General features: G+C 34.9%; 1 protein-coding gene and 1 pseudogene across 4 annotated transcripts in view; both read left to right on the top strand.

The window, feature by feature from the left end:
• The first annotated feature begins 2,364 nt into the window (after window positions 1–2,364).
• The window catches only part of Nsrp1 (nuclear speckle splicing regulatory protein 1), a 45,419-nt gene continuing 20,752 nt past the window's right edge, over window positions 2,365–27,031 (top strand). Inside the window, exons 1-2 of one of the 4 annotated variants that reach the window (XM_048793498.1) lie at window positions 2,365–2,443; window positions 3,671–3,764. In XM_048793498.1, the coding sequence (XP_048649455.1) occupies window positions 2,424–2,443; window positions 3,671–3,764 (114 nt within the window). In that variant the 5' untranslated portion in view covers window positions 2,365–2,423. Of the gene's footprint in view, window positions 2,911–3,670; window positions 3,765–7,536; window positions 7,562–27,031 lie in introns of those variants that run through there. The other 3 variants (XM_048793506.1, XM_015501044.2, XM_048793512.1) reach the window with 3 other exon arrangements.
• Window positions 23,664–23,832, top strand: LOC125613741 (annotated as a pseudogene).

Raw genomic sequence — 27,031 nt, 5'->3', positions numbered from 1 at the left:
TTTTCTTTTTTTTTTTTTTTGGGTGCTGGGTATGGAACTCAGAGGCTCCCCAACATGCTAGGCAAGTGCTCTACCACTGAGCTACATCCTCTAAAGTAGCATGTTCTTACTTGAAGGTAGACTGTGACAAATTTGAGATGTCTCTCAGAAGCCCTTAAACAACACTTTATAAAAATGACAAACAAAGAATTATGTCTAATAAACCAACAAACGAAATTGGATCATAAACTGAATCATAAAAATTTCTCTATTAAGCCAAAAAGAAGGCCAAAATAGAGGAGAGAGGAGGATAGAAAAGAAGAAAGATGGGAAAAATAAAATACAAATAATAGCAACCATACTAATAATCACTTCAATGAAAATGTTTTAAACACCTCTTTTGGGGGGCTGGGGTAATGGAGGTTGAACCCAGAAGCTCTTTACACTGTCCAGCTCTCTAACCCCTCTGTATTATTTTGAGACAGGTCTAGTTAAATTGCAGAGGCTGCCCTCAAATTTGTGATTCTCCTGCCTCAGTCTCCCTAGTCACTGAGATTACAGTGTCCACCACTGTGCCTGGAAACACCTTTTAAAAGGAAGAAACTATCAGAATGGATTAAAAAAGGGAAGGCTCAACTATATGATAAGAACAAGAGATCCAATTTTAATATAAATACCATATAAACAGATTAAAATACAATTTTAATACAAGTACCATATAAATAGATTAAAATAGGTTAAAAGTAAAAGGATGGAAAACAATATGGCATTCTAACTTTAATCAAAAGAAAGTTAGTGGGCATAGGGATATGGCTCAACGGTAGAGTGCTTGCCTAGAATGCATGAGGCCCTGGATTTGATCCCCAGCACAGCAAAATATAAATAAATAAAAATAATTTAAAAAGAAAGCTAGCAAGCCAAGTGCAGTGCCACACTCCTATAATCCCAGTGACTAAGGAGGCTGAGGTAGGAGAATCAAGAGTTTGAGGCCAGTCTCAGCAATTTAGCAAGGTCCTCAAAAACGTGGTGAAAAAAAAAAAAATTAAACAAAACCAAAAACGTGGTGAGACCCCATCTCAAAATATAGAAAGAGGAGGGCTGGGGTTTGTGGCTCAGTGGTATAACGCTCACCTAGGTCGTGCAAGGCCCTGGATTGGACCCTCAGCGCCATATAAAAAATAAATAAAATCAAGGTATTGCGTCCAACTACAACTAAAAAATTTAAAAAATTATATATATAGAAAGGGGTGGGAATGTAGCTCAGTGGTAAAGCACCCTTGGGTTCAATCACCAGTCAAAAGAAAATAAAAAGGAAAGAAAGAAAAGCTAGTTATATATCAAAGCAGACTTAAGAGAGGAATAAATAAAAACTTACTTTTTCCCCCAATGACAGGGATGGAATCCAGGACCTCAGGCATGCTAAGAAAGCACTCTGCCACTGAGTTACAATCTAGCTCTGAGGGTCACTTAGTAAAATTTAACACAAGAGGACATCACAATATTAACCTAACTTCTGACAGAATTAAAAGAGGAAGCATACAAATCCATGATTGGAGATTTCAAAATCAATCTTTCTGTAATTGAGATCTATCTCTTCGGCTCCTCCTAAACTAGTTTGGAACAAGCCAGAAGTGCGTGGATACAGATGGACTGTGAAGGTTGTTTTCTTGACTCCTATTAGATCACGAAGCTAATTTAGCCATTTTTTTTTTTTTTTTTAGCAGACATGAACTGAGCTTTCCACTAATATATGTGTGGGTATAGTTTTTTTTTTTTATGTTACTTTAATTTCACCATCTGAAGCATTTCTAAACTTTTCATTTATTTCTCTTCCTTGACAAACAAAACAAAAAGTATCATATGATCTTGATGCCTATAGGGGCACCACAAACCATACTGTTATCAGCATACATATTTTAATTTTCTGCCTAATTAACCTGAGCCAGTTACATTTAAATCTTAACACTCAGAAAGGGGGAAAAAAAAAAAAAACACCAACCAAAACACACTCACACACACACACACACACACGGGCTAGAGTAGCGGATTTCAAATTCGAGTTTTAGAATTACCTAGCGCTCTCATGAAAATTTGGATGCTTAGCTCCACCCCAGAGTTTCTGATTCACTGTTTGGGATGGGAACCGAGAATTGTAATTCTAACAATATCTTTGGTGATGCTGATACTGCTGGTTCCATTATCACGCTGAGAATAACTGGGCTAGAATTTTGTCCTTCCTTTCTTCCCACTGATTTTGAGGCAGCCGTCGGCCCCAAAAGGAAACAGACAGCTTTGAGTCCAGTTCCCAGGAATGCGAAAGTGACTCAATAGACTCAACCACAAAGCCGTTTCCGGGCGGCCCAAAACCGCGCGAGAGTTTACGTGACGGCGTCGGCGTCAGCGTCACGTCGTCGCCGGCCACGTTCAGCGGAGACAGAAGGAAGATGGCGATTCCGGGCAGGCAGTGAGTGATCCGGGAGTTAGGGTCAGGCTGGGGAATGAAAAGCTACGGCGACTTTGTCTTTGGCTGAGGAGTTAAAGTGCGCTGGAAGTGAAGGGGCCGTGTCGTCAGGGATAGAGACGGGGAAAAGCGAGAAATCCTCTGCAACCTAGATTCCCCACCCCCATACATTTTGCAGGATGGAAGCCCGAAGTTTGAGGGAGAAACTTGTGAGGAAATAAAGGAAGTTAGGCTGAGGGGCAGAGAGCGAGACTTTTCTATTTTCCAAAAGCTCGGTCTGAGGCCCCTCAGTCTTGCTTCCTACCCCGCGCTTGAGTTTCTCCCCGGTTGGATGCTCTCTCAGGAGCACTAAGAAGAGACAATTCCTGGTTTCCTTAGAGGGCCTTGTTCTCCTTGGCAGAAGCTCAAGTCCTGATTCCCGCCCTCCCTTCTTGTTTTAGGAATGTTGTGCTGAGAAGCCACAGAAAAGGGTAGGCATTTAGGGAATTGGTGTATACATTGCCGCAAAAGAGAAATATTGTACGTACTTAAAAGTTTTTACCTTTGATGTGTAATCCTTAACTTTCGATGCGGTTTCCGTGATCTCCGCATCTTAGAGGCCAACACGTGAGAAACTAAATGAGTTGAATCTGATGGGATGGTTCTCTTAGATGCTCCAAGACAAAGCAACTGAGCTTAATAAAGTGTAATGGGAACTTGGCTCGTGGCTATTTGGATTTCTCAGTTAAATAATTTTTAAATTTTTTCGTGCGTTACATTATTTAATAACTTCTTAAAAGCTGTTGAAGTACGCAGGAGAAAAAAAGTCTGGTTGTTTTCTTGACTCCTGTTAGATCACGAGGCTAATTTAGCTTTTTTTTTATTTTTAGCAGACATGAACTGAGCTTTCCACTAATATGTGTGTGTGTGTGTGTATAGGTTTTGTTTTTTTTTATGTTACTTTCACTTCACCATCTGAAGCATTTCTGAACTTTTCATTTATTTCTCTTCCTTGACAAAAATGATATTTGACTTTGGCCCTGGTCTACAGATAATCGGAATAGAAATTGTAAAATCGTAATGCATATTAGAATTTTGAGGTTACTGAAAATCAAAAAGTGTGTTTGTTTTTGTAGACTATTTGACATATTTTGACCTGATAACTTCATCTGGAAGAGGTAGTGGATGTATTATTTTTTGACATTTAAAGATAATGGTGTAATTTCTATTTCAAAAAAAAAAAAAATGCAGGTATGGGCTTATTTTGCCAAAGAAAACACAGCAGTTGCGCCCTGTTTTGCAAAAACCTTCAGTGTTTGGGAATGATTCTGATGATGATGATGAGGTAAGGGAACCTATGTTTTACTCCTATATCGGAAATAGAAATTTTATAAAATCTTAACTTGTGATATAGATGTTTTTGCGTTTGTTATTTGTGAATAGTATTTTAGAATATAATTTACGGAATTATCAGAAGGAATGTTTAAAGGGAAAAGCTCCACTCATTTTTCTTTATAACCTAATAGGTTTGTTTTTTTTTTTTCTTTATAACCTAAAGCTGTGAACTTCATTTGCTCTAAGAGTTAATACAAATTTTTTTTTCTGATAACTAAAATTGAGGTAACAAACTTATTGCTGTTAAAATCCCTAGGAGCTGGGTGCAGAGGCATCTACTTATAATCCAAGCTACTGGGGAAGCTGAGGCAGGAGGCTTGCAAGTTTGAAGCTAGCCTGGGCAACTTAGACTTTGTCTCAAAATTAAAAAAAAAAAAAAAAAAAAGAAGGTGATACTGGGGCTGTAGCTCATTGGTAGGTAGAATGCTTCCTTAGCTTAGCATGCAGGTGGTGACCCCAGGTTCAATCCCTAGTAATGGCAGGGCGAGCAGCCTAGGAATGAGTTGTTAACATGTTACCATTTCCTGGAAAGTTTATTAGCAAAGACATTTTTAATTTGTTAACCATGCTCTAGCTAGCATGACTGAGTAACAGTTCTTTCTGGTATTACTTTTGTGGTTATTTCTTCAGTGTCTGCTAAAGCTAATTGCACAGTTAAAATTACAGTAGTGAATACAGTTATTGTTGATGTACTACAATAATAATATCATATGAAAATTTTCTGTTGTAGCATCTGTAACAATATTTTTTTGAGAAACCTAGTTTTTAGCAGAAACAGCTACATGTCTGTTTTTCCTAATACTGTATTTTTTATATTTCTTAAAACAAAGACCTTTGCATCAGTTCATCTGGTACCCCTTTTGCTCTGGCAGAAAAATAGCTTCTCTTTCAGTTTTTACTAACTATATAGTAACATAGATAAATATTTGATATTTTCTTCTTTTGAAGAAATTGGCTATATTTGAATCGTACTTTTTAAAATTGAGGTTGAACTTAGACGTAATAAACATCTGTAGATTATAAATATATAGGTAAATGATTTTGATAAATGTTTTTGCCCTAATCAAGATGTAGAGCTTCTTTTTTGTACATAATTCCATGCCCCCTCTTTAGTCAGTTTACCTTCCCATATTTTGCCCCAGGAAACTGCTTATATGAGTTCTATCACTAGTTTTCCCTATTGGAGAATCTCATATAAAGGAAATCATTCAGTGTGTACTCTTTTTATGTCTGGTTTCTTTTTTCCTAAGTATGTCAGTGAGATTATCCATGCAGTCATAGAATCACATTTTACTGAAAATGGATTTTTTCCCTTTAATAGCTATGTAAGTTTTTCTATTTTTCTGTTTTTATTTCCTCATACACTTTAAGAATAGTTGAGTATAAGAAATGAGTCAAGATTTCTAGTTGAATCTGTGTAGGTAGCTAGATTATTTTCAAATAGCATATTTAGAAAGTTATTAATTACAACTTGAATTTTTTGTTTCTAGATACTTTGTTTCAATAAATATTTAATATAGGTTAAGAATTGATTAGTTTTGTAGTTGTAGCCTGTGTGCTTTATTCTTTGTGACACCTTTATAACTTTTTTTTGGAGGAGGTTAATATACACTGGCTTAGAATTTTTTGACTTTATGAATCGTAAATTCAGAAGCAACAGATATTCAGTAGAAATCATACATTGAATTGTGATCTTTTCCTTGGGCCAGCTGTACAGTGCTTTCTTGTGTGATGGTGGGCAAAGGTGTCAGTCAACTATACTATCATGAGAGTAAACAACCCATCTACAGTATAATGTGTTACTGAGCTATGATGTTCAAGTTAGGTGTATTAAATATATTTTTGACTTAAGATATTTATCAGGATAACCACACTATAAATTGTGGCACATCTGCATAGTGTTGTGTTTAGCCAATTTGTAGTTTAATAAGAAACACATTTTGGGGCTGGGGTTGTGGCTCAGCAGTAGAGCATTCACCTAGCACGTATGAGGCCCTGGGTTCGATCTTCAGCACCACATAAAAACAAACAAAATAAAGGTATTGTGTACAACTAAAAAAAATAAAATATTTTTTAAAAAATAAGAAAGACATTTTATCCTTTATTGTATTTTTTATCTTTATACAAGATTTTTCTGGTCTTTTTCCCCCTTTAAAATATCATCAAGCCTGGCTTGGTTGTGCACACCTGTAATCCCAGTGTCTTGGGAGGCTGAGTCTGGAGGATCAAAAGACTTCAAAGCCAGCCTCAGCAATTTAGTGAGGCCTTAAGCAACTTAGCTTTGACCTTGTTTCAAAAGCAAAACATTAAAAGGGCTGGGGATGTGGCTCAGTGGTTAAGTTCCCCTGAGTTCAATTTCTGCCCCCAACCCCTGAAAAAATCATTGAGATAAAATCCACAAACCATATACTTCACCCTTTTAATTCTGCAATTTACTGGTGTTTAAAAGTTGTACAACCACCACCATCTAATTTTGGAACATACTTCATCACCCAGAAATAAACTTGGAGCCATTGAGATCACTCCTCATTCTCCCTATCCCCAAACTAATCAACTTTCTATGACCATGGATTTGCCTATTCTGGAAATTTCATATAAATAGGATTATGCACCTTTTGTGGCCAGCTTCTTCCACTTAGGATAATGTTTTCAAAGTTGTACCCTATATCACAACTTTTCTTTTCCTCTTCTTTACTCTCCCCCGCCCCCCAGTGGTGAGCGTGGAAGCCAGGGCCTCATGCAGGCAACTTTTTTTTTTTTTAATTACTGAATAATGCTCCACTGTATGTATATACCACAATTTTTTAATCCATTCAGCAGTTGGTGGACATGTTAATTGTTTCCAGTAGCTGGGTATTATAAATAAATAACGTTTGCTATATATATTTGTATAGCAGTTTGTATATAGGTTTTTGGGTGGACATGTGTTTTCCTTTATAACGTGTAATCAGGTATGTACGTGGAATTGTTAATTTATATGATAACCATTTTATCTTTTAAAGAATTGCCAGACTGTTTTCCGAAGTAGCTACACCATTCACTTTTCCATCAAGCAGCATTGAGGGTTCCAGCATTTTCACATCCTCCCCAACCCTTTTTTTTTTTTTTTTTATAGCCTTCTAGTGGCTGTAAAATGGTATCTCATTATGGTTTCAATTTCCTTTTTCCTGATGAAATTTTTGGTTCTTTAGAAATGTCTGGGGCTGGGGTTGTGACTCAGTGGTAGAGCACTTGCCTAGCATGTGTGAGGCACTGGGTTTGATCTTTGGCACTATATAAAAATAGATAAATAAGCTGAGTACGGTGACTGCACACCTGTAATTCCAGTGGCTTGGGAGTCGGAGACAGGAGGATCGCAAATCCAAAGGAGCCTCCGCAACGGCAGTGCATTTAGCAACTCAGTGAGACCCTGTCTCTAAATAAAACACAAAATAGGGCTTGGGGATATGGCTTAGTGGTTGAGTGCCGGTGAGTTCAATCCCCACTACTACCCCCCACCAAAAGAAAAGATAAATAAAGGTATTGTCTACAGCTAAAAAAAAAAAAAAAAAAAAAAATTTAAAAAGAAATGTCTGTTTGTATCATTTACCTATTTTTAAATTGGGTAGTGTTATTTTATTATAAGAGTTCTTTATATATTCTAGATACGAGTACCTTATTAAACACAAGATTTGCAAGTATATATGCTCCATTCTGTGAATTGTCTTCATTTCTTGATAATGCACTTTGAAGGACAAAATTTAAATTGTGAGTAAGTCCAATTTATTCCCCCCTCTTTGGTTGCTAGTGCTTTAGTATTATATCTAAGAAACCATTGCCTGATTGAAAGTCACAGAGATTTACAACTATGTTTCCTTCTATAGTTTTGTAATGTTAGCTCTTAAGTTAGGTCTTTGACTCATTTTTAAATCACTTACCAAGGATATGACAGAAAGATAGAACATGTTTATCCTGTAGTTTCACATTAATTCAACCTGGTATACTGTGTAATACAAATTACAGTGTACCCCAGTTTGAGAAGAACAGGATTACATGGTCTAAAAAGTGTTTACTCATGTTATTACTGTTTCTTTTGCATTGTGAAATGAAGGTGATGGTAGCTGAACAGTGAGTGGGGTACGCTAGCCAAAAAAGGACCTAAGCCATTTGTTGTAGCTTTTTTCTTCCCTCCCCTAGAGGGACTTTAATGCAGAGAATGCATTACACAGGTGATAGAAGAGTTGAGATGCCAAATAGAAGATGACTAGGCAATCCAGGGATTAGCAATAGTAAGAAGCAAGTAGTGATAAATGGAGGGATGCAAGAAGGTGATGGGTGTTGGAGGCCAAGAATGAACATAACCAGATGGGAACTAGACTTATCTAGAAATAACAGGCTCATGGGGGAATTTGAGTTTTATGTAGAGAGAAAGAGGAAAAAGTACCCTGGCATTCTCCTACCCTCCACTGAGGTTGTAGCTCAGTGATAGAGTGCTTGCTAGTTTGTGTGAGGCACTGGATTCAATTCTCAGCACTGCATATAAATAAATTTTTAAAAATTAAGGTCCATTGATAACTAAATTTTTTAAAAATCAATTTTTAAAAAAATCGATTTAATCAATAAAGCTTATTCTCATGCTGAGAAGTAAATTGCTTAGTTGAGTATGTTTTATTATTGTGGTTTGAATGTATGTTAAAATAATTTTTTCATGACTAATCCAACAGTTTAAGCAATAATAAAGTTAGGAGTGCTTTGGAAAATACAGAGAAAGGTTCTTTATGGTTTCCCTAGGAATTGGGAAAATAATGTTTTTTCTTTAGGAAAATATTTGATATCCCTGGAAAGGAACTGCTATGAAGCAAAACTGGTATTTTCATCAATTCAGCAGAAACAAGATACCCAATTTTTTTTTTTTTTTAAACAGAATTTTTAAATATTTATTGTTCAGTTTTCGGCGGACACAACATCTTTGTTTGTATGTGGTGCTGAGTATCGAACCCGGGCCGCACGCATGCCAGGCGAGCGCGCTACCGCTTGAGCCACATCCCCAGCCCCAAGATACCCAATTTTTAAAAAATATTTATTTCTTAGTTGTAGTTGGACACAATACCTTTTATTTCACTTATTTATTTTTATGTGGTGCTGAGGATCCAACCCAGGTCCCACACTTGTGAGCCAAGCGCTCTACCACTGAGCTACAACCCCAGCTGCCTCAACGATCCAATTTAAGATCACGTTTTATCTCCAGTGGTCCAGCAGAGGGGGCCCTAGCACATGAATTGTTTTTTGTTAAATGTTTATATTCAGGGTTAGTTTGAAATGGGAAAATGGTAGTCTTTTAATTATTTAAGTATTTCCCTTTAAAATAATCAGAACTAATTAAAAATAATTATCACTTTGTTCAAAGGCAAGGGAAATTAAAGTTTTTTCCCCTGCTGAATAAGAAAGAATATTTTGATACTTCTGTGTGATCATTAATGTTTGAGTGGTTTTGCTATCATACTAATGTATTTATTCCAGTTTCTCCATACTGTCTTTTCTTTTCCAATCCCATGATTATCATCTTTATTACTTCTAGGATTATTTTAACACCTTTATAAATGGTTTCTTTATTACTTATTTCTCATTCATTTTAAATATTATTGTCTGATTGATCTTCCTAAAATACTTCTAATCACTCTTATTCCCCAGCTCCTGAACTTAATTGTATTTAATGCTTTAGCCCTAAAATACTTATTAGCAATTTCTTTTGCTTCTCCGTGCAAAGTATACTGTCTGGTGGTAATTTTTGTCAGATTGCTTTTTTTTCACAGCATAAGTTTTTACAACTCTGTATGTCCAAATTATAGCCATCCTTCAAAACCTGATTCAAAAGTTACTTCCTGTAAGCTTTCATTTTCCCCGCTGAAAAAAATTTTTCCTTTCTTTGACACTCTTTACTTTTCTTACAGCTCTTAGCATTTTAAATTTTGTGTTAAAAGTCTATGCGTGCATTTTTTCACCATACTAGAGTGTGAGCTGGGATCTGGACATCTAGACTGGCTTCCAAGAATCGGGAAAGTTATTTACTCAGGTGGTTTAATTGTCTTTATTGTATAGAGCCAGATAAGTAGGTTGAGCATCCCTAATCTGAAATTCAGAATGCTCTAAATTCTGAAACTTTCTGAGTGTCCACATAATGCTGCCAGTTAAAATTTCACATCATAAGTCATGTACAGGATTACAATCAAAAGGCAGGTGCATGTAAACATTGAAAATGAGTAATAAATATATTCTAATAAAATTTTATTTACAGGGCTGGGGATATAGAGAGTGCTCACCTAGCATGCGTGAGGCCCTGGGTTCGATCCTCAGCACCACATAAAAATAAAATAAAGGTCTTGTGTCCACCTACAACTAAAAAGACTAAACAAACATTTTTTTAAAAAAAATTATGTACAAAAATAGGTGGAGCTGGGCACAGCCTAGAGACAGAGGCTGGAGAATCACAAGTTTGAGGCCAACTTCAGTGACTTAGACCCTCAAAAAATAAAGGGCCAGGAATGTAGCTCAGAGATAGAGGGCCCCTAGGTTCAGTCCCCACTACCATAAAAAAAAGAAAAAAACCCCTAATAACAAAAAAATGAGTGGGTTTGATGTGTCCAATGGCCTATAATTTGCTGAGCCCTTGAATATGATTATTCTCAAAAGTACTTGTGATAAAAGATATTTTACAAGTATTATAAGGTAATTAGTGACAAGTATAGTTAGATGTTGGGTGAAAGATTAAACATGAAACTTTGTTTTTGATGTTAATTTTATGATAAATGCTTTTTTATTTTTCAGACAAAATAATGAATTTTCCCTTTAATCTTGCCAATTGAAATGTTTATTTCTAGGCAGCAGTATACTTTTTGAGATCCAGTTATGCAAAATAATTCATGTTCTCTGTAAAGATATGATGTGTTAGAACCTGAAAATTATTGCTCTCAGAGAAAACTGACCTTTTTAAGAGAGACTATTAATATTAAGTTAAACAGGACAGCTAAAATTTATGAACTTAGTTTTATGTGTATTTGTGTGTGTATATTTATGCACACACATACATAAATCATGTATGAATTTACTCAGAAGCTGTAGTATAGTCCTTTTACAACTTCAGCATTTTCATAAGATGTAAAGCACTAAATACTAGAAGAATAACACTAAAATCCCTGTCTATTCTTTTTCTGTACTGGTGATTGAACGCAGGGCCTAGCATATGCTAGGCAAGTGCTCTATCACTGAACATCCCCAGCCCTTTTCACTTTATTTCTGAAGCAAAGTCTAAGTTGCCTGGGCTGGCCTCAAATTTGAATCCTCCTGTCTTAGACTCCTGAGAAGCTGGAACTTTAGGTGTGTGTCACCACGCCCAGCTGACCATTACAAATATTTAATCTTACTGTTTAAGAAATGTAAACCAAGACAGCATGCACTGTCATTTTTTTGCACTGTATGCAATAGCAAATACTTTTAATAATAATAAAATAATAATAAAAAATACTTTCAAAAATAGATTTTGAAATCTATATAAAAATTTATACATGCTCAAAAGTATCTCAGAGTTCTTTAAGATTGCAAAATTTTAAATCAATCCACTTTCAACAGTGAAAGCATGGCTAAGTAAAGCAGTACAGATATCATCTATTATGTATAGCTGTTAAATTCATCATGAAATAACAAAATTTTTTTCATAGGTAGCCAGGTACAGTGGGTACATGTCTATAATTCCAGTCTACCTGGGAAGCTGAAATGAGAGGCTCTCTTGAACCTGGGAATTTGAGGCCAGCCTAGGCAACTAGGAGACCCTGTCCCCAAACAAAAACAAAATGTAAGGATAGTAGACAGTAAACTATAAGCAGTTACTTTTTTATACTTTATTTCCCAAATTATCATTATTGTTATTATTTATTTTGTTTGTTTTGTGCTAGGAGTTGAATCTAGAACCTTGCACACAGTAGGCAAGTGTTCTACCACCCCCAAGTCCTTTTTAATTTTTATTTTGAAACAAGATTTCATTAAGTTGCCCAGGCTGGCCTTGAACTTGGAAGCCTACTATCTCAGCATGGGATTATAGATCTGTATCACTACACCTGGCTCCAATTTTTTTTAATATATATATTTTTTTAGTTGTAGAAGGATACAATATCTTTATTTATTTTTATGTAATGCTGAGGATTGAACCCAGTGCCTCACATGTGCTAGGCAGACGCTCTACCACTGAGCTAGAGCCCCAACCCATCCAAATTATTTTTTAAGGAAAAACTCAGGTGACTTTTAAGGATTTTCAGTAGGAGGATTTAGTTGCCAAATCATATTAAAATACAAGCGGGAATAATATATTTACTTCACATAAAACATACTAAGAGAATGTTGGTAACTATTTAAAAACATAAAATGGAATAAGCAGAATGCAAAATTGAATATGAATAGTTGTATAAAATTATATGCATTAGATAAGTAGAAAATAATAAATGAAAATGATTTTCTCTTTAGAGTGGCAGTATGAGTTTTGTTTTTCAAAATTGTGTTTATTATTTTATGATTATAATTTTGAAAATAGCAGGGAATGTTGCTTTAAAAAAGTAACCATAATTGTATATTCCCTAAGTAAGAAGCAATAACAAGTTATAGGATTACACAATAGAAGGGAGTGACTGCTTTTTAAAAAGATAACCATAATTGTATATTCCCTAAGAAGAATTAATAAGTTATGGGATTACATACATTTATTGTTTTCACTGTTTCTTAATCTTTCTCTACTTTAAGTCCAATCTTTGGAAAATTTCTTGAGCCAGACATGGTGGTGTACTCCTGTAATGCCAGTAACTTGGGAGTCTGAGGCAGGAGGATCACAAGTTCAAGACCAGCCTTAGTAATTTAGCAAGGCCCTGTCTCAAAGAATAAAAAGGTCTTGAGGTGTAGCTCAGTGGTAAAGTCTTCCTGGGTTCAATCCCCAGTACTACCAAAAGCAAAAAAATTAATTTTTTTTTTCCTTTGAGAAAGTGGTCTTCATAGGTTTGTTTTTCCTAATGAAAAGCTAATTTTATTTTAGCTGGAAGCTTGTTGGCTTGCTAATGGTAAGAAAAAGTTTAAATTTTAATCTCTCTGAACATTATAATACATCTGAATCAATAAAGTGTTTTAGTTGTGGTTTTTCATCAGTTATAATCAAATAATTTCCTATTTTTCTGGATAGTCTGGTATAGTTCAAATAAAATGATAATTTTACATAGACATGACAAAGCATATTACTTTTGAAAATGTCAGGAAATTTAGGTTATTATAATGATGGCTAAGAATTTTTTAACTTTTCTCATGCTGCTAAACTATTCCTACTGAATAAATCTAAATTGCAGCTTAAGCAGTAAAGGATTTAAAGTAATTGTGCAGTTTTGCTAAAAATTAATTCTTTTAACCCGCTGTCTAGGAGTGAAAAAGCAAAAGGAGAGAAAGGGATGCACTAAATGATAAAATTATTTTATGAGTGGGAGAGATGGCAAGAGAATTCTTTTCCTCTTATTTTTTTCTCCCAGTAGATAACAGCATTACAGAAGTAGCTAAGAAAACCCAGATTGTGAAGATGAGATGAGGTAGAAATTCTTATTATTCCCAGGAAGGAAGTGGTATTAATTTTGGGTCCTTTTAGATATGTAAAGTTGCTTTATGAGTCTTGATTATATCTATATGCTTTTGGCCAAATTTACTTATATTGACATGTGGTCGGATTTTTTTTTAAAGTCTTTTTTGTTGTGAAATAGAATGCATAAGCCTTATACTTTTCAACTCCAGAATTTTGTTTTGTTTTTTATGATTGCTGTCTCTTTATTGGTGTTCTCTATTTGATGAAACATTGTTTTCTTTAGTTCTTCCTATCATGATTTTCTTTAGCTCTTTGAACACAGTCTGTTCTTGTTCATTGGAAGTTTCATACTTTTTATTTTTTATTTTTTAATTTGAAGTTTAAAGTTATATAATGTGACAACTCTGGAAAAATTTCCCCTCTATTCAGGGTTTGTTGCATTTTCAGGATGCTGGGGATCAAACCCAGGCCATACATGCAAATCAAACACTTCTGTCACTGACCTATATTTTTAGGCCATTTTTGTTTAGTAACTTTTAAAAAACTAATCTGTAAAGTCTGTATTCTTTGTTTCCTGCAGCCATTGAAGTCTCTGCTCTATCAATGCTTGTCTAACAAGTTGACAGAGATTTCTTTAAACACATGGAACTAATAAGTCTCCTGGCCTTTTCCAGGAGATGGACAATACACATGTTGTAGCATGCCTTCAGTTCTCAGCTGAGCATTTTACTATTCTGCCTTAGCCTACACTTCTTGCAGATCCTGAAGGTCAGCCATGAGAGTTTAAGATCTCTTAGGTCTTTCCTGGTCATATTCATTGGCCTGTGTATGCATGTGACCATCAAGATTCTCAGGAATATGTTGGAGTTTTTAAAGACCCCTGTATAATACACTCTAGTCCCCAACTTTTAAATAGCTTGTAGTTTGCCCAACTACTGTAACTGTTATTCACAACCTTAAGCAGCCCTTGTCTATGTTGTTTATTTTGGTGCTGGGGATCAAACCCCAGATACTCTGGAGGCTGAGGCAGGAGGATTGCAAATTCAAGACCAGCTTCAGCAACCTAATTGAAGACTGTATCAAAAAATAAAAAAGGGCTGGAGATGTAACTCAGTGGAAGAGTGCCCCTGGGTTCAATCCCTAGTATCACAAATAAAGATTGCCTTGGAATATTTAAGTAAATTATTTTTTATTTTGTTTTAGCAAGGCTTAGGGCCTTGCTAAGTTTCTGAGGCTGGCTTTGAACTTGTGATTGTTCTGACTCAGCTTCCCAAGTTGTTGGGATTATAGGCATGCTCTGCCACACCTGGCTATTATGTAAATGAATTTTAGGGTCACTTTCAGTTTCATAGTGGAAAACTCTGGTATTTCAATTGGAATTGAATTGAATTTATACATTAATTACAGAAATTTATACCTTTCTGAAATAATTTAGTATTTCCATTTATAAAGATGATTTATTTCTTTAAGATGTTTTAAATACCTTTTAGTAAATTTTATAATTTCTTCCATAAAAATAAGACATACTCTTTGTTAGTTTTACTTATGTATACTCATAGCTTTTGTTGCTATTGTATGAGGGAATTTTCTAGCTTATTATTACTGATGAATATGAATATTGTGTTGGTAATTGTAGCATCTATAGTTTTAATACTTTGATTTTTTAAAAAATTTCTTATGACAGTCATTGTCTACAAATAAGGCATTTTTGTCCTTTTTTTCAGTTCTTGTCTCATACTCCTATTTCTTTCTTTTGCCTCTTTTTTTTAAAAAAAATATTTATTTATTTATTTATTTATTTATTTATTTATTTTAGTTGTAGATGAACACAATACCTTTATTTCACTTTTTTATGTGGTGCTGAGGATCGAACCCAGGGTCCCTCACGTGCGAGGCGAGCACTCTACCGATGAGCCACAACCCAGCCCATCTTTTGCCTCTTTTATGTGTGTATTATATTGTGTTGGCTGCAAATTATAATACAGAAATAAATAGAAGCAGTGATACAAACATTCTTGTCATGTTCTTTTAATGGTAATTGCTTATAAAGTTTCATAATTAAATGTGATATTTGCTGTTTTTGCTACATTTTCTAGCTTGCTAAGAATTTCTTAAGTCACAAATGAGTATTAATGATTTTTAGCATCTATTGTGATAATTTACTTTTTAATTTAATTTGATTCACTATACTAGTTATTTTGCCATTTCTTTTAATTTCTGAGGTCTTGGGCTTAATTTCATAGTTTTACAACATGTGCTTATGGGGTATTATTTCCTCAGTTCTCATTTGTTAAAGAATGCTTATCTGTTTCTTTTTTTCTTTTTTTTTTTTTTTTTTAGTTGTAGGTGGACATAGTACCTTTATTTTGTTTTTATGTGATGTTTAGTATCAAAACCAGAGCCTCATACATGCTAGGCAAGTGCTGAACCACTGAGCCCTTGTATGTTGCTTTTTATCATTTAAATACCTACTTGAATGGGTATGGTATTTCTAGAATAACAATTTATTTTGAAATCTTAGTAGGTGTTAGTCATTTTGTCTGGCATGAGTATTCTCTTGAAGAAATGAAAATAATGGTTTCTTTTATTCCACTTACTGACTTAGGCAACTAGAGTATGTATTTTCTTTGTATCATTTAAGTTAAATATGATGTTTTGGTTTAGTAATTTTGTATTACTTTTTCCTGGAATACATTGTCATTTTTTATCTATTAGCTTTTCCTTAACTTCATAGAAATTAACTTACATCAGAATACTTTTTATGGTTTGTTTGCTGGGCTTTCTTTTTGGAGGATCATTTTTGTCTTCCTGTATCATTATGCATTTATTCATTCTTTCATTCAACAGATATTTATTTAATGGTGCTTAGGGATTGAATACAGGTGTTCTACCATTGAGCTGTATCCCCAACCCTTTCTGTTTACTTTGAGACTAGGTCTTTCTAACTTGCTGAGACTAGGCTCAAATTAGCAGTCCTCCTCCCTCAGTGTGGTAGCTTTGATTACAGGTGTGTGCCATCTTTCTCAGCTATCAGCAGTTATTTATTGATCCGCTTCTCTGTGCCAGTGAAACACACAAAAGCCACTGCCTTTGTGGGGCTTATTCCATTAGAAAAAGGAAAGATGATAAATAATTAATAAATTAGGGGTTAGTGTGAAAGATGACAAGGGCCATGGGAAAAGTAGAACAAGGTAAACGAGAGCTGTTTGGAAAATTAATATATATATTTTTTTCTTCTACTTTAACCATTATTATCTTAAACCTTTGTTAGTATTTAAGTTCTGTCTTCTGTTTCTTGCTGTTTCTAATTTATTTAATAGTTCTATTGGTATTACTTTAGTCCTCAATGTTTCTTGAGCTCTATAATCTTCCTTTCTTGTTTCTTATTATTTGGTCATTAACTTTTGGATTTTATTAATGGTCACATTTTGAAAATTGGACATGAAAGGGAGAGGAGGAGATGAAATGATGGTTTAAGAAATAATGGTAATGACCGGCACTGTGGTGCATGCCTGTAATCCCAGTGAATTGGGAGGCTGAGGCAGGAGTATTGCAAGTTTGAGACCAGCCTCAGCAACTAAGCAAGATCTTGTCTCAAAATAAAGAATAAATAAATAAAAAGGGCTGGGGAAGTTGCTCAGTGGTTAAACACCCATGGATTTAATCCCTGGTGACCCCCCCCCCCCAAAAAAATAAAAGAATGGTAGAATTGCTGGAATTTTCCTTTTTGTTATTATCTTAGGATAGAGGTGTTTTGTTTATGTTTACACTAAAAGGGAAGAAGCTAAGGGGAAAGGAGAAATTTTCTAGTTAAGGAAACTAAGGTATTAAGGAGTTAATTGGCACATATTATACAAAGAATACTAAATTAGTGGAGCTAAATTTTGAGCTCAGATCTGCCTGATTCTGAAGTCCATGCTTATAAACAGTATATTATGCTTCCTTTGAGGGGCAGTTTGTTCATAATGGAATTTTAAGAGTTTCAAAGAATGAATCTGAGAAGAAATAGAAAAAGGACTAGTTGGGCAATTGGCAAAGATCAGACAGACTTCAAAGAGGCAATCTTGTTTATTAGTTGGAAAAAGAAACCAGAAGTCTCTGGAAGGGTGTTTTTTATTATGCAAAATTACACAACACTTCCTATTTTGAGGAGTTGGGACTGTATTTAATTTTCATCAGTTGGTCAGAATTTGTTTTTTGTTTTTAAAAAATTTATCTTAAGAGTTTCCAAAGGGGTTGTTACTATATCCAAAGGACATTAAGAAATTTGTGGAATGGCTTTTGCTTATTACAAACACTAAGGGTAGTATGCCATTGGCACCAATTTTTGATGTGGGCCAGAGATGGTATATTCTGAATCTCATGCCCCTCCATTCATATAGGTAAAATCTCTGCGAATGTGCATATAGATGAAAAGCTGTTTATAATTTATGAACCTAATACCCAAGTTCTTTTTACACATAACATAGTATATTTTGTGTTTTATTTTTATTAAGTGAAATTTTTAATAAAAATACATTTTAAAATACTTTTTTGAATTAATATTTTTCTTTCTTTCTTTCTTTTCTTTTTCTTTTTTTTTTTTTTTTGGTGTGTGTGTGGGGGGGGGGGTGCCGGGGACTGAACTCAGGGCCTTGTGCATGTGAGGCAAGCACTCTACCAACTGAGCTATATCCCCAACCCTAAAAGTAATATTTTTTCATGATAAAACATGCTAAATTTCCTTCTAATTTGAGATGTTTTATAGATTGAGGAAGGATTCTATCTTGTTTTGATAAGAACTTTACCAAGAGTTGATAACCAATAAGAAAACTTACCATTGTCATCAGTCTTACTTCTGTTTTTTTTCAGTCACCAATTCTGCACTCAGCATTTGTATTTATAGCATTGTTGGTGATTATAGTGATTTTGCATAAAAGTAGAAGCTATTGGTGACTTACTGTCTTTTATTGTGTTTGTGTATATATATGATTTTCTTAATTATATGTAGAAGATCTGTATGAGTGGGTTTTATTTCATTGTAGATAAGGGACATAAACAAATAACTCTTTAAAAAATGTTTTTTAGTTGTAGATGGACATAATACCTTTATTTTATTTATTTTTATATGGTGCTGAGAATCAAACCCAGTGCCTCACACATTGCTAGGCTCTACCACTGAACCACATCCCCAACTCCAACAAATACCTCTTTCAAAAAGGGGTATACAGCAATATAAGATTGAGAGGTATTCTTATTTCAATTGCTCTAGCATTGTAACCTGTTTTGATGTATGGTAGGACAAGATAAGAAAAGCTAATGTTTATTGAGTACTCGTTGTATGTTAGGCATTGCTCTACATGTTTTATATGGATTATGTCATATAATCATCTTAATTTGCCATTTTTTGTCAAAATTTCAAATCTAGGATGTTTTCATACTGATGCTTTATGTCAGTGGAAAGTTTTCCTATAGTAGTACATCGTTATTGTTTCCTGGATGACAGATTTTTTTTTTTTTTGAGAAATCATTGATTTCTGGAGATTAAATGTGAAAAATGCATGTTTTAGAAATGGTGAAAGATGCTAGGTTTTTTGTTCGGTTGTTTTTAGGTGTTGTGGTGCTGGGGATTGGACTCATATATTGTAGGCAAGTGCTCTGCCACTGAGCTATATACCTCTAGCCCTTGAATCAGTGAAATAGAGTGTCATTAACCTTACTTTACAGTTGAAGAAATGGGCAGATGTAGAGTTTTAAAATTCGATGGAAATCATACAACTAATCTACTTAATAGCTCAAATGCTTGGAATCACTTAAAATTATTAGATTTCCTAAACATTTATTGCTGATATATAAGAATAGCAACCGTGGGCTGGGGGTATGGCTCAGTGGCAGAGTGCTTCCCACCTGTAAGGCACTGAGTTCGATCCTCAGCACCACATTAAAAAAATAAAATAAACAAAATAAAGATATTGTGACCATCTATAATTAAAAGATTTTTTTTAAAAAAGAATAGCAAATGTTTATATGTGTGTGTGTTTTGACTTTTTTTTTTTATTTGTTCAGTGCATTCTGGGAGAATTCTTTGACTTTTGTTTATTTTAATAATCTTTTTAAAGCTCTAATTGGATATTTTTATGGATAAAAAATTCTATCTTTAAATATTATCTCAGTACAGTTTTATCTCCACAGTGTGAGTTCTTCCAGTTTTTGAGTTTTTATCCCACATTTTGTTGGTCTTACATTGATGAAGATTTTATGGCCAGCTCTATTTGTTACTATTTATTGCCTACTTATAGGAAAGGCTTGGAATTTATTGTTGGTTAATGTAATACTGCAGCCTTAACAAAGTTCCAGTTCTTGGGTGTTCCCAAGCCTATCATCTGAGGCATCTCTCTCTCTCTCTTTCTTTCTCTCTCTCTCTCTCACCTTTATTTTATTTATTTTTAGGTAGTGCTGAGTATCTGAACCTAGTGCCTCACATGCCTGAGTGTAGGCAAGGGCTCTACCACTGAGCTACAGCTCCAGTCCCTGAGGCATTTTTCTTATTCACACCTTTGAACAAAGGGCAGAAACTAAATTTGTTACTTGCTTTCTCCAAAGAAGACAATATGTAATGATCCCCATAGGGATGCTACTGTGAGAGGCCAATTAATCTTTTTAAGTCAGAACATGTACCCTAGAAACCATTCTTAACTTTTCTATCACTCATCCTCTGTGGGTACTTTTTTTTTTTTTTTTAAAGAGAGAGTGAGAGAGGGAGAGAGAGAGAGAATTTTTAATATTTATTTTTTAGTTATCGGCGGACACAACATCTTTGTTTGTATGTGGTGCATGAGGATCGAACCCGGGCTGCACGCATGCCAGGCGAGCGCGCTACCGCTTGAGCCACATCCCCAGCCCCTCTGTGGGTACTTTGATTTCTTGCTTTCTATCTTCTTCAGGTATCCAGTTCACTGAGAGTATCCCTTCATGTTTTCTAGAATGATTATGAATGTATCTGTCATTTTAAGAGTTTAGATTAGGAAGAAGGAAGCTGTGGCATGTGTTAGTTTGTCAGCTTGAACTTTGTATTGCTTTCCTAGTTTAGTTGTCTAAATCTTATTAGTCTCAGTTCCCACATTAAAAAAAACAAACAACTCTAATATTATTAGTTAAAGTTTTGTTTGTTTGGTTGTTTTTTATACGGAGGGTTGAGCCCAGGGGCACTTAATTAGTGAGCCACACCCCTTTTTATTTTTATTTTGAGACAGAGTCTTACTAAGTTGCTTAGGGTCTGACTGAGTTACTAAGGCTGGCTTTGAACTTGAGATCCTCTTGCTTCATCCTCCCAAGTTGGCTGAGATTACTAGTGTGGGCCTCTGCACCCAACTACTTATAGTTTATTTTAAAAATTAAAAATTAAGTTTCTTTTTTTAATATTTATTTTTTATTTATAGGTGGACACAATCTTTATTTTATTACTGTTTTTTTAATGTGGTGCTGAGGATTGAATTCAGTGCCCCACGCATGCTAGGCAAGCACTCTACCTCTGAGCCACAACCCTAGCCCTATGTCTTAAGTTTCTAGTATAGAGCATGGTACATAGTGGAAGTGCAATAAATGGCACCTGTATTGCTATAATAATAATGGTATCTTCTCTGTGTTTAGTAATTACCCTCATTAATCGTTAATTGTATGAAAGTTTCCTGTGCTGTCTTTATCCCACTCTATATTTGATAGTCATGTTGCCAGCCTGGCTTTTTTGTGACCTTTTAATAGAATCTTGGTTTCCAACTTGGGTTGTGGCGATTATCTAGGAACCATTATATTAGAAAAATTACATAAATAAAACACTAATATCCATAATTATTTTTATTTATGATTTTATTCAATTTATATACAATCTCATTGTACTCTTTTTACTTATCCTATGTAACAGAAACTTTCTAATTAGAAGGTAGTAAAAGCTTTACTTCCAGATTTATTAAATAGTAAATTAGTTTTCTATTTTTCCAAAACAATATACATTTTTATCTGACAGACTTGATATTGCCTTTTTCAATTTTACTATAAAAATCATTTTTAAAAAGTCTTTTTTTGTGTGTGTGTGTGTGTTGTGCTTTAGTGTGGGTAGCCAGACAAAATGCAATAATCCCCCATCTTACTCTTGGATATATCAAAAGCTCAAAATAAAATAGATCAGATCACTTTCTGAAAGAAAATTACTTTATTACTTTAGTAATAATTTAAGGTTACTTTAAAGATAAGAAGCAGTATTTGGGAGGAGATTCATTTCCTGCCTCTGGGCTTTTATCTGTAAGAACTACATCTTCAGTGTCAAGAGATTGTGTATTTATAACTGAACTCTAATAAAGTCTGTACTCGGGGTGCTGCACACCTGACTTGGTCATTGTGAATATATATTAGGTGCCAAACTAGTGCTTTTCTTTTCTTTCCTTTTTTTTTTTTTTTTAATAGGGGGGGGCAGGTAGGGGGACATTAACCAAGTGTATTTCATTAAAATTTGCCTGATGTAGGGAGGAATCAAAGGAAAACCTTTGATTTTTCATTCTAAGTGTACCAGTTATTACCAACATGGTTAATGTTGTTCCTTTTGAAATTAAGTTTTTGTTTTTAACTGAAATAAACTAATGATTTTTCTTTTATTGGTGAATTAAAGAATAATTAGAATGATAACATTAATTCTAATACATATATTTTTGCTAAAGCTTTAAAAACATTTTCTACCAGTTTTTGGCTGATGTAACATAGAATATTGAAACTATGTGCTGATTTTTTTTTCTTCTGTCCATGTCTTACACTATATTTGAGTGCTAAAGAACTGTATTCTCTTAAGAGCAATACACATTGCCTTTTGTACCTCCCCTTTATGCTTCTCCCATTTTTTGCTATGTCTTCATTTCAGAGAAATTATCACACAAAACAGGTAAGATTATTATTTCAGAACTGCATCCTTCATGACATTTATATACAAATGTTCACATATACACCCTCTGTTCTATATGTCTATAGAAATACCTGTCTTTCTTAAGTTATGGTATTGCTTTAATAAAGGAAAGAGCTACTATTCATGCAGTAAACTTCTGAAATATGTGCAGAGAGATGTCAGTCATACTTTTCATTTCGAGATATATTCAGATCATTATCTTGTAAGCCAGGGAGAGATAGTGCATGCCTGTAATCTCAGCAATTTAGCAAGGCCTAAGCAACTTGGCAAGACCCTATCTCAAAAAGGGCTGGGGATGTGGTTCAGTGGTTAAGCACTCCTGAGTTCAACCCTCCAGTACCCACACTCCCCTGAAAAAAAACCCCACAAATCATTAGCTTGTACAGGCTAATTTTTAATAATTTTCCTCTTCATCTGTGATCCCCTCTTTCATCTCTTTTAAACATATTATGATATGTGTGATATATGTGCTTGATATAATGTATCCTTTTATTTTATTTTTTAATTTTTATTATTAGTTGTTCAAAACATTACATAGTTCTTGACATATCATATTACATACATTTGATTCAAGTGGGTTTTCATATATTTTTCTTTTTTAAATTTCTTTGTGTTTTATTAACTTTGTAAAATTGACAAATATTGGTTTAATCTCATTTAGAAAAGGTATATTTTTTAAGTGTATGCTTTTATATATGTAAATACTATTATAGATAACATTTTTTCAGTCAACGCTGCATTACAATATACATACCTAGTTGATTTCTTAACTATGGTATATGCGTCCACTCTATTTTCTATCTTTACCCTGAGAGAAACACGTAAATTACCTTCAGGTTCCTTCTACCACAGCAATGCTATGAAAAAACATTCTCATGCATATCCCAATATAAACCTGTGCAAGATTTTCTTTGAGCATATATATACAAGAGTGGAATTTCTGGATCATGGAGTATGTACATACTTTGTTTTACTGTTAGGTTTAAAATAACTTTTACATGGAAGTCTTTCATCCGTGTTGTTTACTTTTATATAGTTTGTGAGGTAGGGATTCAGTATTTTTCTTAGACCGGGTTTCCTATTACATACTTTCCCTACTTGTTTGTGGCTCATCTTTTCCCTATATATCCATGAATTTGCTGCCAAGCTTTTATTGGATTATGTGTTGCTGTGCCAATACCAGTTTTTTAAAATTACTGCTTAGTTGTAGATCTTATCTAGTTGTGTGAGTCCCTTACTATATATTTGTTTTGAAACTTAATTGAAGTGTTTGTAGATCTTTTTTGTTACATATACATTTTAGAGTAAGTTTAGAAACAACTTGAAAATTAAAACTCCTAATCACTTCTCGGCCTTTTGGCTAAGATCAAATGTAATAATCTGTTCTTATCATTTAATATCTGATAACATCCTCAATCTGAGAACAATACATTAAATGGAGCTTGCTCTGACCACTCCACACATCAACCTGGTATTGCAGTATTTCGCTCCAGGGGAGATAAAACTTGGTTAAAATAAAAGAAACACAAATAAACTGCTAAAGTTTTTTTTTTTTTTTAAACTAAAATTTGTATTGGAATTGCCTTGAATTTATACATTAGATTAATCTTTAAGAAGTCACAAATGTACTTTTTTCCATTTAGAATTTTTTATAAGATAATTTTTTACCTCTTTAAGATCTTATGCTTTATCTTTAGAGTTCCTAGATACTTCATAGTTTTTATAACTATTGAGAGTGATACCTTATTTTCAAGCATATATACTGATTGACTGTTCAAGTAGAGCAATACTATTGATTTTTTAAAGTTGATTCTGTGTCTGACAGTCTTTCTAATCTCATTTACTACAACAGTTTATCTGTCTCCATCTCTTCTAATATTTATACCTCTTCTTTTCTTTTACCCATTTATTAGCGAAGTCGTCAAGTAATGTTGAACAAAACCTTCATGTGTATCCTGTCTTGTCTTTGTAAAATGGAATGCTTCTAAAGTTTTTCTATTAAGTTTGGTGTTTGTTTTTAACTTTCAGTGTGTAGGTTTGTTAAGGAAATTTTCTTCTGTTCGTAGTTTTCTCACAATTTTAAAATAAATCATAAAAAGGTATCAAAGGCCTTTACTCAGTCTGTTGAGATAGTTGTGTCTTTTTCTCCTGTAGTCCATTAATGCAGTTTATTAAATTGATTCATTTTCTTTTTTAAAAAATATTTTTTAGTTGTAGTTGGACACAATACCTTTATTTTATTTATTTATTTTTATGTGGTGCTGAGGATTGAACCCAGCGCCTCACATGTGCTAGGCAAGCACTCTACCACTGAGCCACAACCCCAGCCCCAAATTGATGCATTTTCAAATGTTAAACTATTCCTACGTTTCTGGCTTAAGTAATTTTTGAGTGGGGTGTATTATTTTTAACATATCAAGTTATTCAGTTTGGTAATACTTGCTGTTGAATTTTCAAATATGTCTATGTTCCTAAATGAAATGAGCTTTATTGTCTTAATGTGTCTATGGGATTTTAATACATGGAGGTGATTGGTGACATGCTGAGTTCAATACCATTGAAAAAAGGATTATTATTTAATTTATTGTGTTTTCCGTGGGAAAGTCAGGGCAGAGCAGAAGAAACTGTAGGACTGGCGAATTTGAATAATGTCAATGAGCTCTGGGAGTTAAAGGTAGCCACTAGTTGTTTGATACCTGGCCCTGGGCAATTAGAGCAGAGGAATTTGCTTCCTGAATTTAAAATCCTGGAGGTGGTAGTTCGGGAAATGGTTTCTGGGTTGGTTAATTACATATGAAAGGCAGACTCTTGGGCTAGCTTGGAGACCTGTCTTTCCCTGTCTTCGAAGTGCAGACCAGGGCCTCCAGTCTAAAGAAAATATAGTTAATATTATTGGGCCTGGGATGAATGAATGGATGCCAAATAGGCAAACAAAACAGTTTGAAGTCAAAATGTAACCAAAAGCTCAGTCCTTGTCCCTGATGCCAATTCAGTAACATTCAGGACACAGTTTGGAGAAAAAGGAAAAAGAAGTTTTGCTTTGCTGCCAAAGGACGCTGGGGGCTCCTGTCCTGGAGGCTGTGATTCTGCCTATCCGGAAGAGCAGGGGGATTTTAAAGAAGCTCTTCAAAGGCTGCATTCCAGGTGTACCCTGAAGATGTGTTAGGATTCACTTGTTAATTTGGGAGACAGTCACTTCCTAGATCCTCTGGCAGATATCTTCTTCCCTTAGAGCACTGGATAGCTCAATGTAATTTTGTTGAGGGGAGAGGGTGAAGAGGAAAAGGAAAACAAGTCCCTTTTAAAAATAAGGTGAAGTAGACCACTGTTAAAAGTGTGTGTGTGTGTGTGTGTGTGTATAAATTTTTTTCACAATACCTTATTTATTTATTTTTATGTGGTGCTGAGGATGGAACCTAGGACTTCACACATGCTAGGCATGCATTCTACTGTGGAGCTATATCCCCAGCCCCTGTTAGAAGTATATTAGCCTCATAAAATAAACTAAGTGTTGGCATGGTGGTGAATGTCTCAAGGCTGAGAACCTGTAATGTCAATCTGGGCTTCCCATTTGTTCCATCTACCTTGTCCCTCAGGACACTTCATTAGGAGTTTGTTCTTGCTGTGGAAGTTTGTTGAGCAAATAGATTAGGGCTGTCACCCCACCCATGCTAGAAAGCTGTTCTGACATTGCCTCCAATGATAGGTTGGTATTGCTTTTTTGCCTTAGAAGAAACTGGAGAAAGATATCTCTGAAGTGCTCTCATCCTGCCCCCCAAGTAGTGTGTCCAATGTTCTTTAGCTTTGGGTTGCTATCCTGCTCTCCCTCCGTCTACACAAGCCAGCTTCTGTCTACACAGGGTTTTTTTTTTCTTTTTTTGAAAACAGTTATTGTGTTTCCTTAGCAAATCCACCTTTGCTGGCTTGTTGAACATCTTAGGAGGAAGGAACCTGGCTTAAGATTCCCAAAGAATTGAAAGCTCAACATGGCTAATTTTAAGAATTATTTATTTGACCTTTGAATGCATGAGATTGGCTGGGAGGCATACTTTACTTTTCTAATTTATGTATGTATGCTTTTTTGGGGGGTGGCAGGACCAGAGACTGAACTCTGAGCACTCTCAACCACTGAAACACATCCCCAGCCCTATTTTGTGTAAGGTCAGGCAGTGGTGAACAAAAGGAGACAGATTTAAAAGGCTGCTGAAGGAGGCTTTATTGAGATTTCGCTCCCCACGAGACCCTCAGACCAACAGGGTAGGTCCAAGGAGAAGCATATCAGAGCTGAGTGGAACTGGAATTTATTGGGTTAGGGCAGGAAGGGAGGGCTGGGGACAGGAAAAGGGGTTTTTAGAGTCCCTTCTCCTACTGGGGTTGGTGGGGGCCGGGGAGCTGGCTAAGATCCAGGATTGGCCAGGAGAGCCGGCTGATTGACAGGCAGCTCTGTCAGGCCTGGTTGGTAGTTCTTGCATGCTCAGTTCCTCAGCCGCCTCCATCAACCTAATATTTTGTGTGTTTCTTTTTTTAGAGATAGGGTCTCACTGAGTTGTTTGGTGCCTAACTGTAGCTGAGGCTGGCTTTTGAACTTGTGATCTTCCTATCTCAGCCTCTGGCCCCGGCTCTAATTATATTTAACTTAAACATTTACCAGTTGTTTTGTATTTAGGGATTATATGTTCTCTTGGAAGAAAGATGGTAACACAAAAAG

The sequence above is a fragment of the Marmota marmota genome, unplaced genomic scaffold, assembly GCF_001458135.2.
Source record: "Marmota marmota marmota unplaced genomic scaffold, marMar, whole genome shotgun sequence".
In the NCBI taxonomy this organism is placed as follows: domain Eukaryota; kingdom Metazoa; phylum Chordata; class Mammalia; order Rodentia; family Sciuridae; genus Marmota; species Marmota marmota.
Note: the sequence above shows the minus strand (reverse complement) of the source record. Positions and strands in the feature narration are given on the sequence as shown.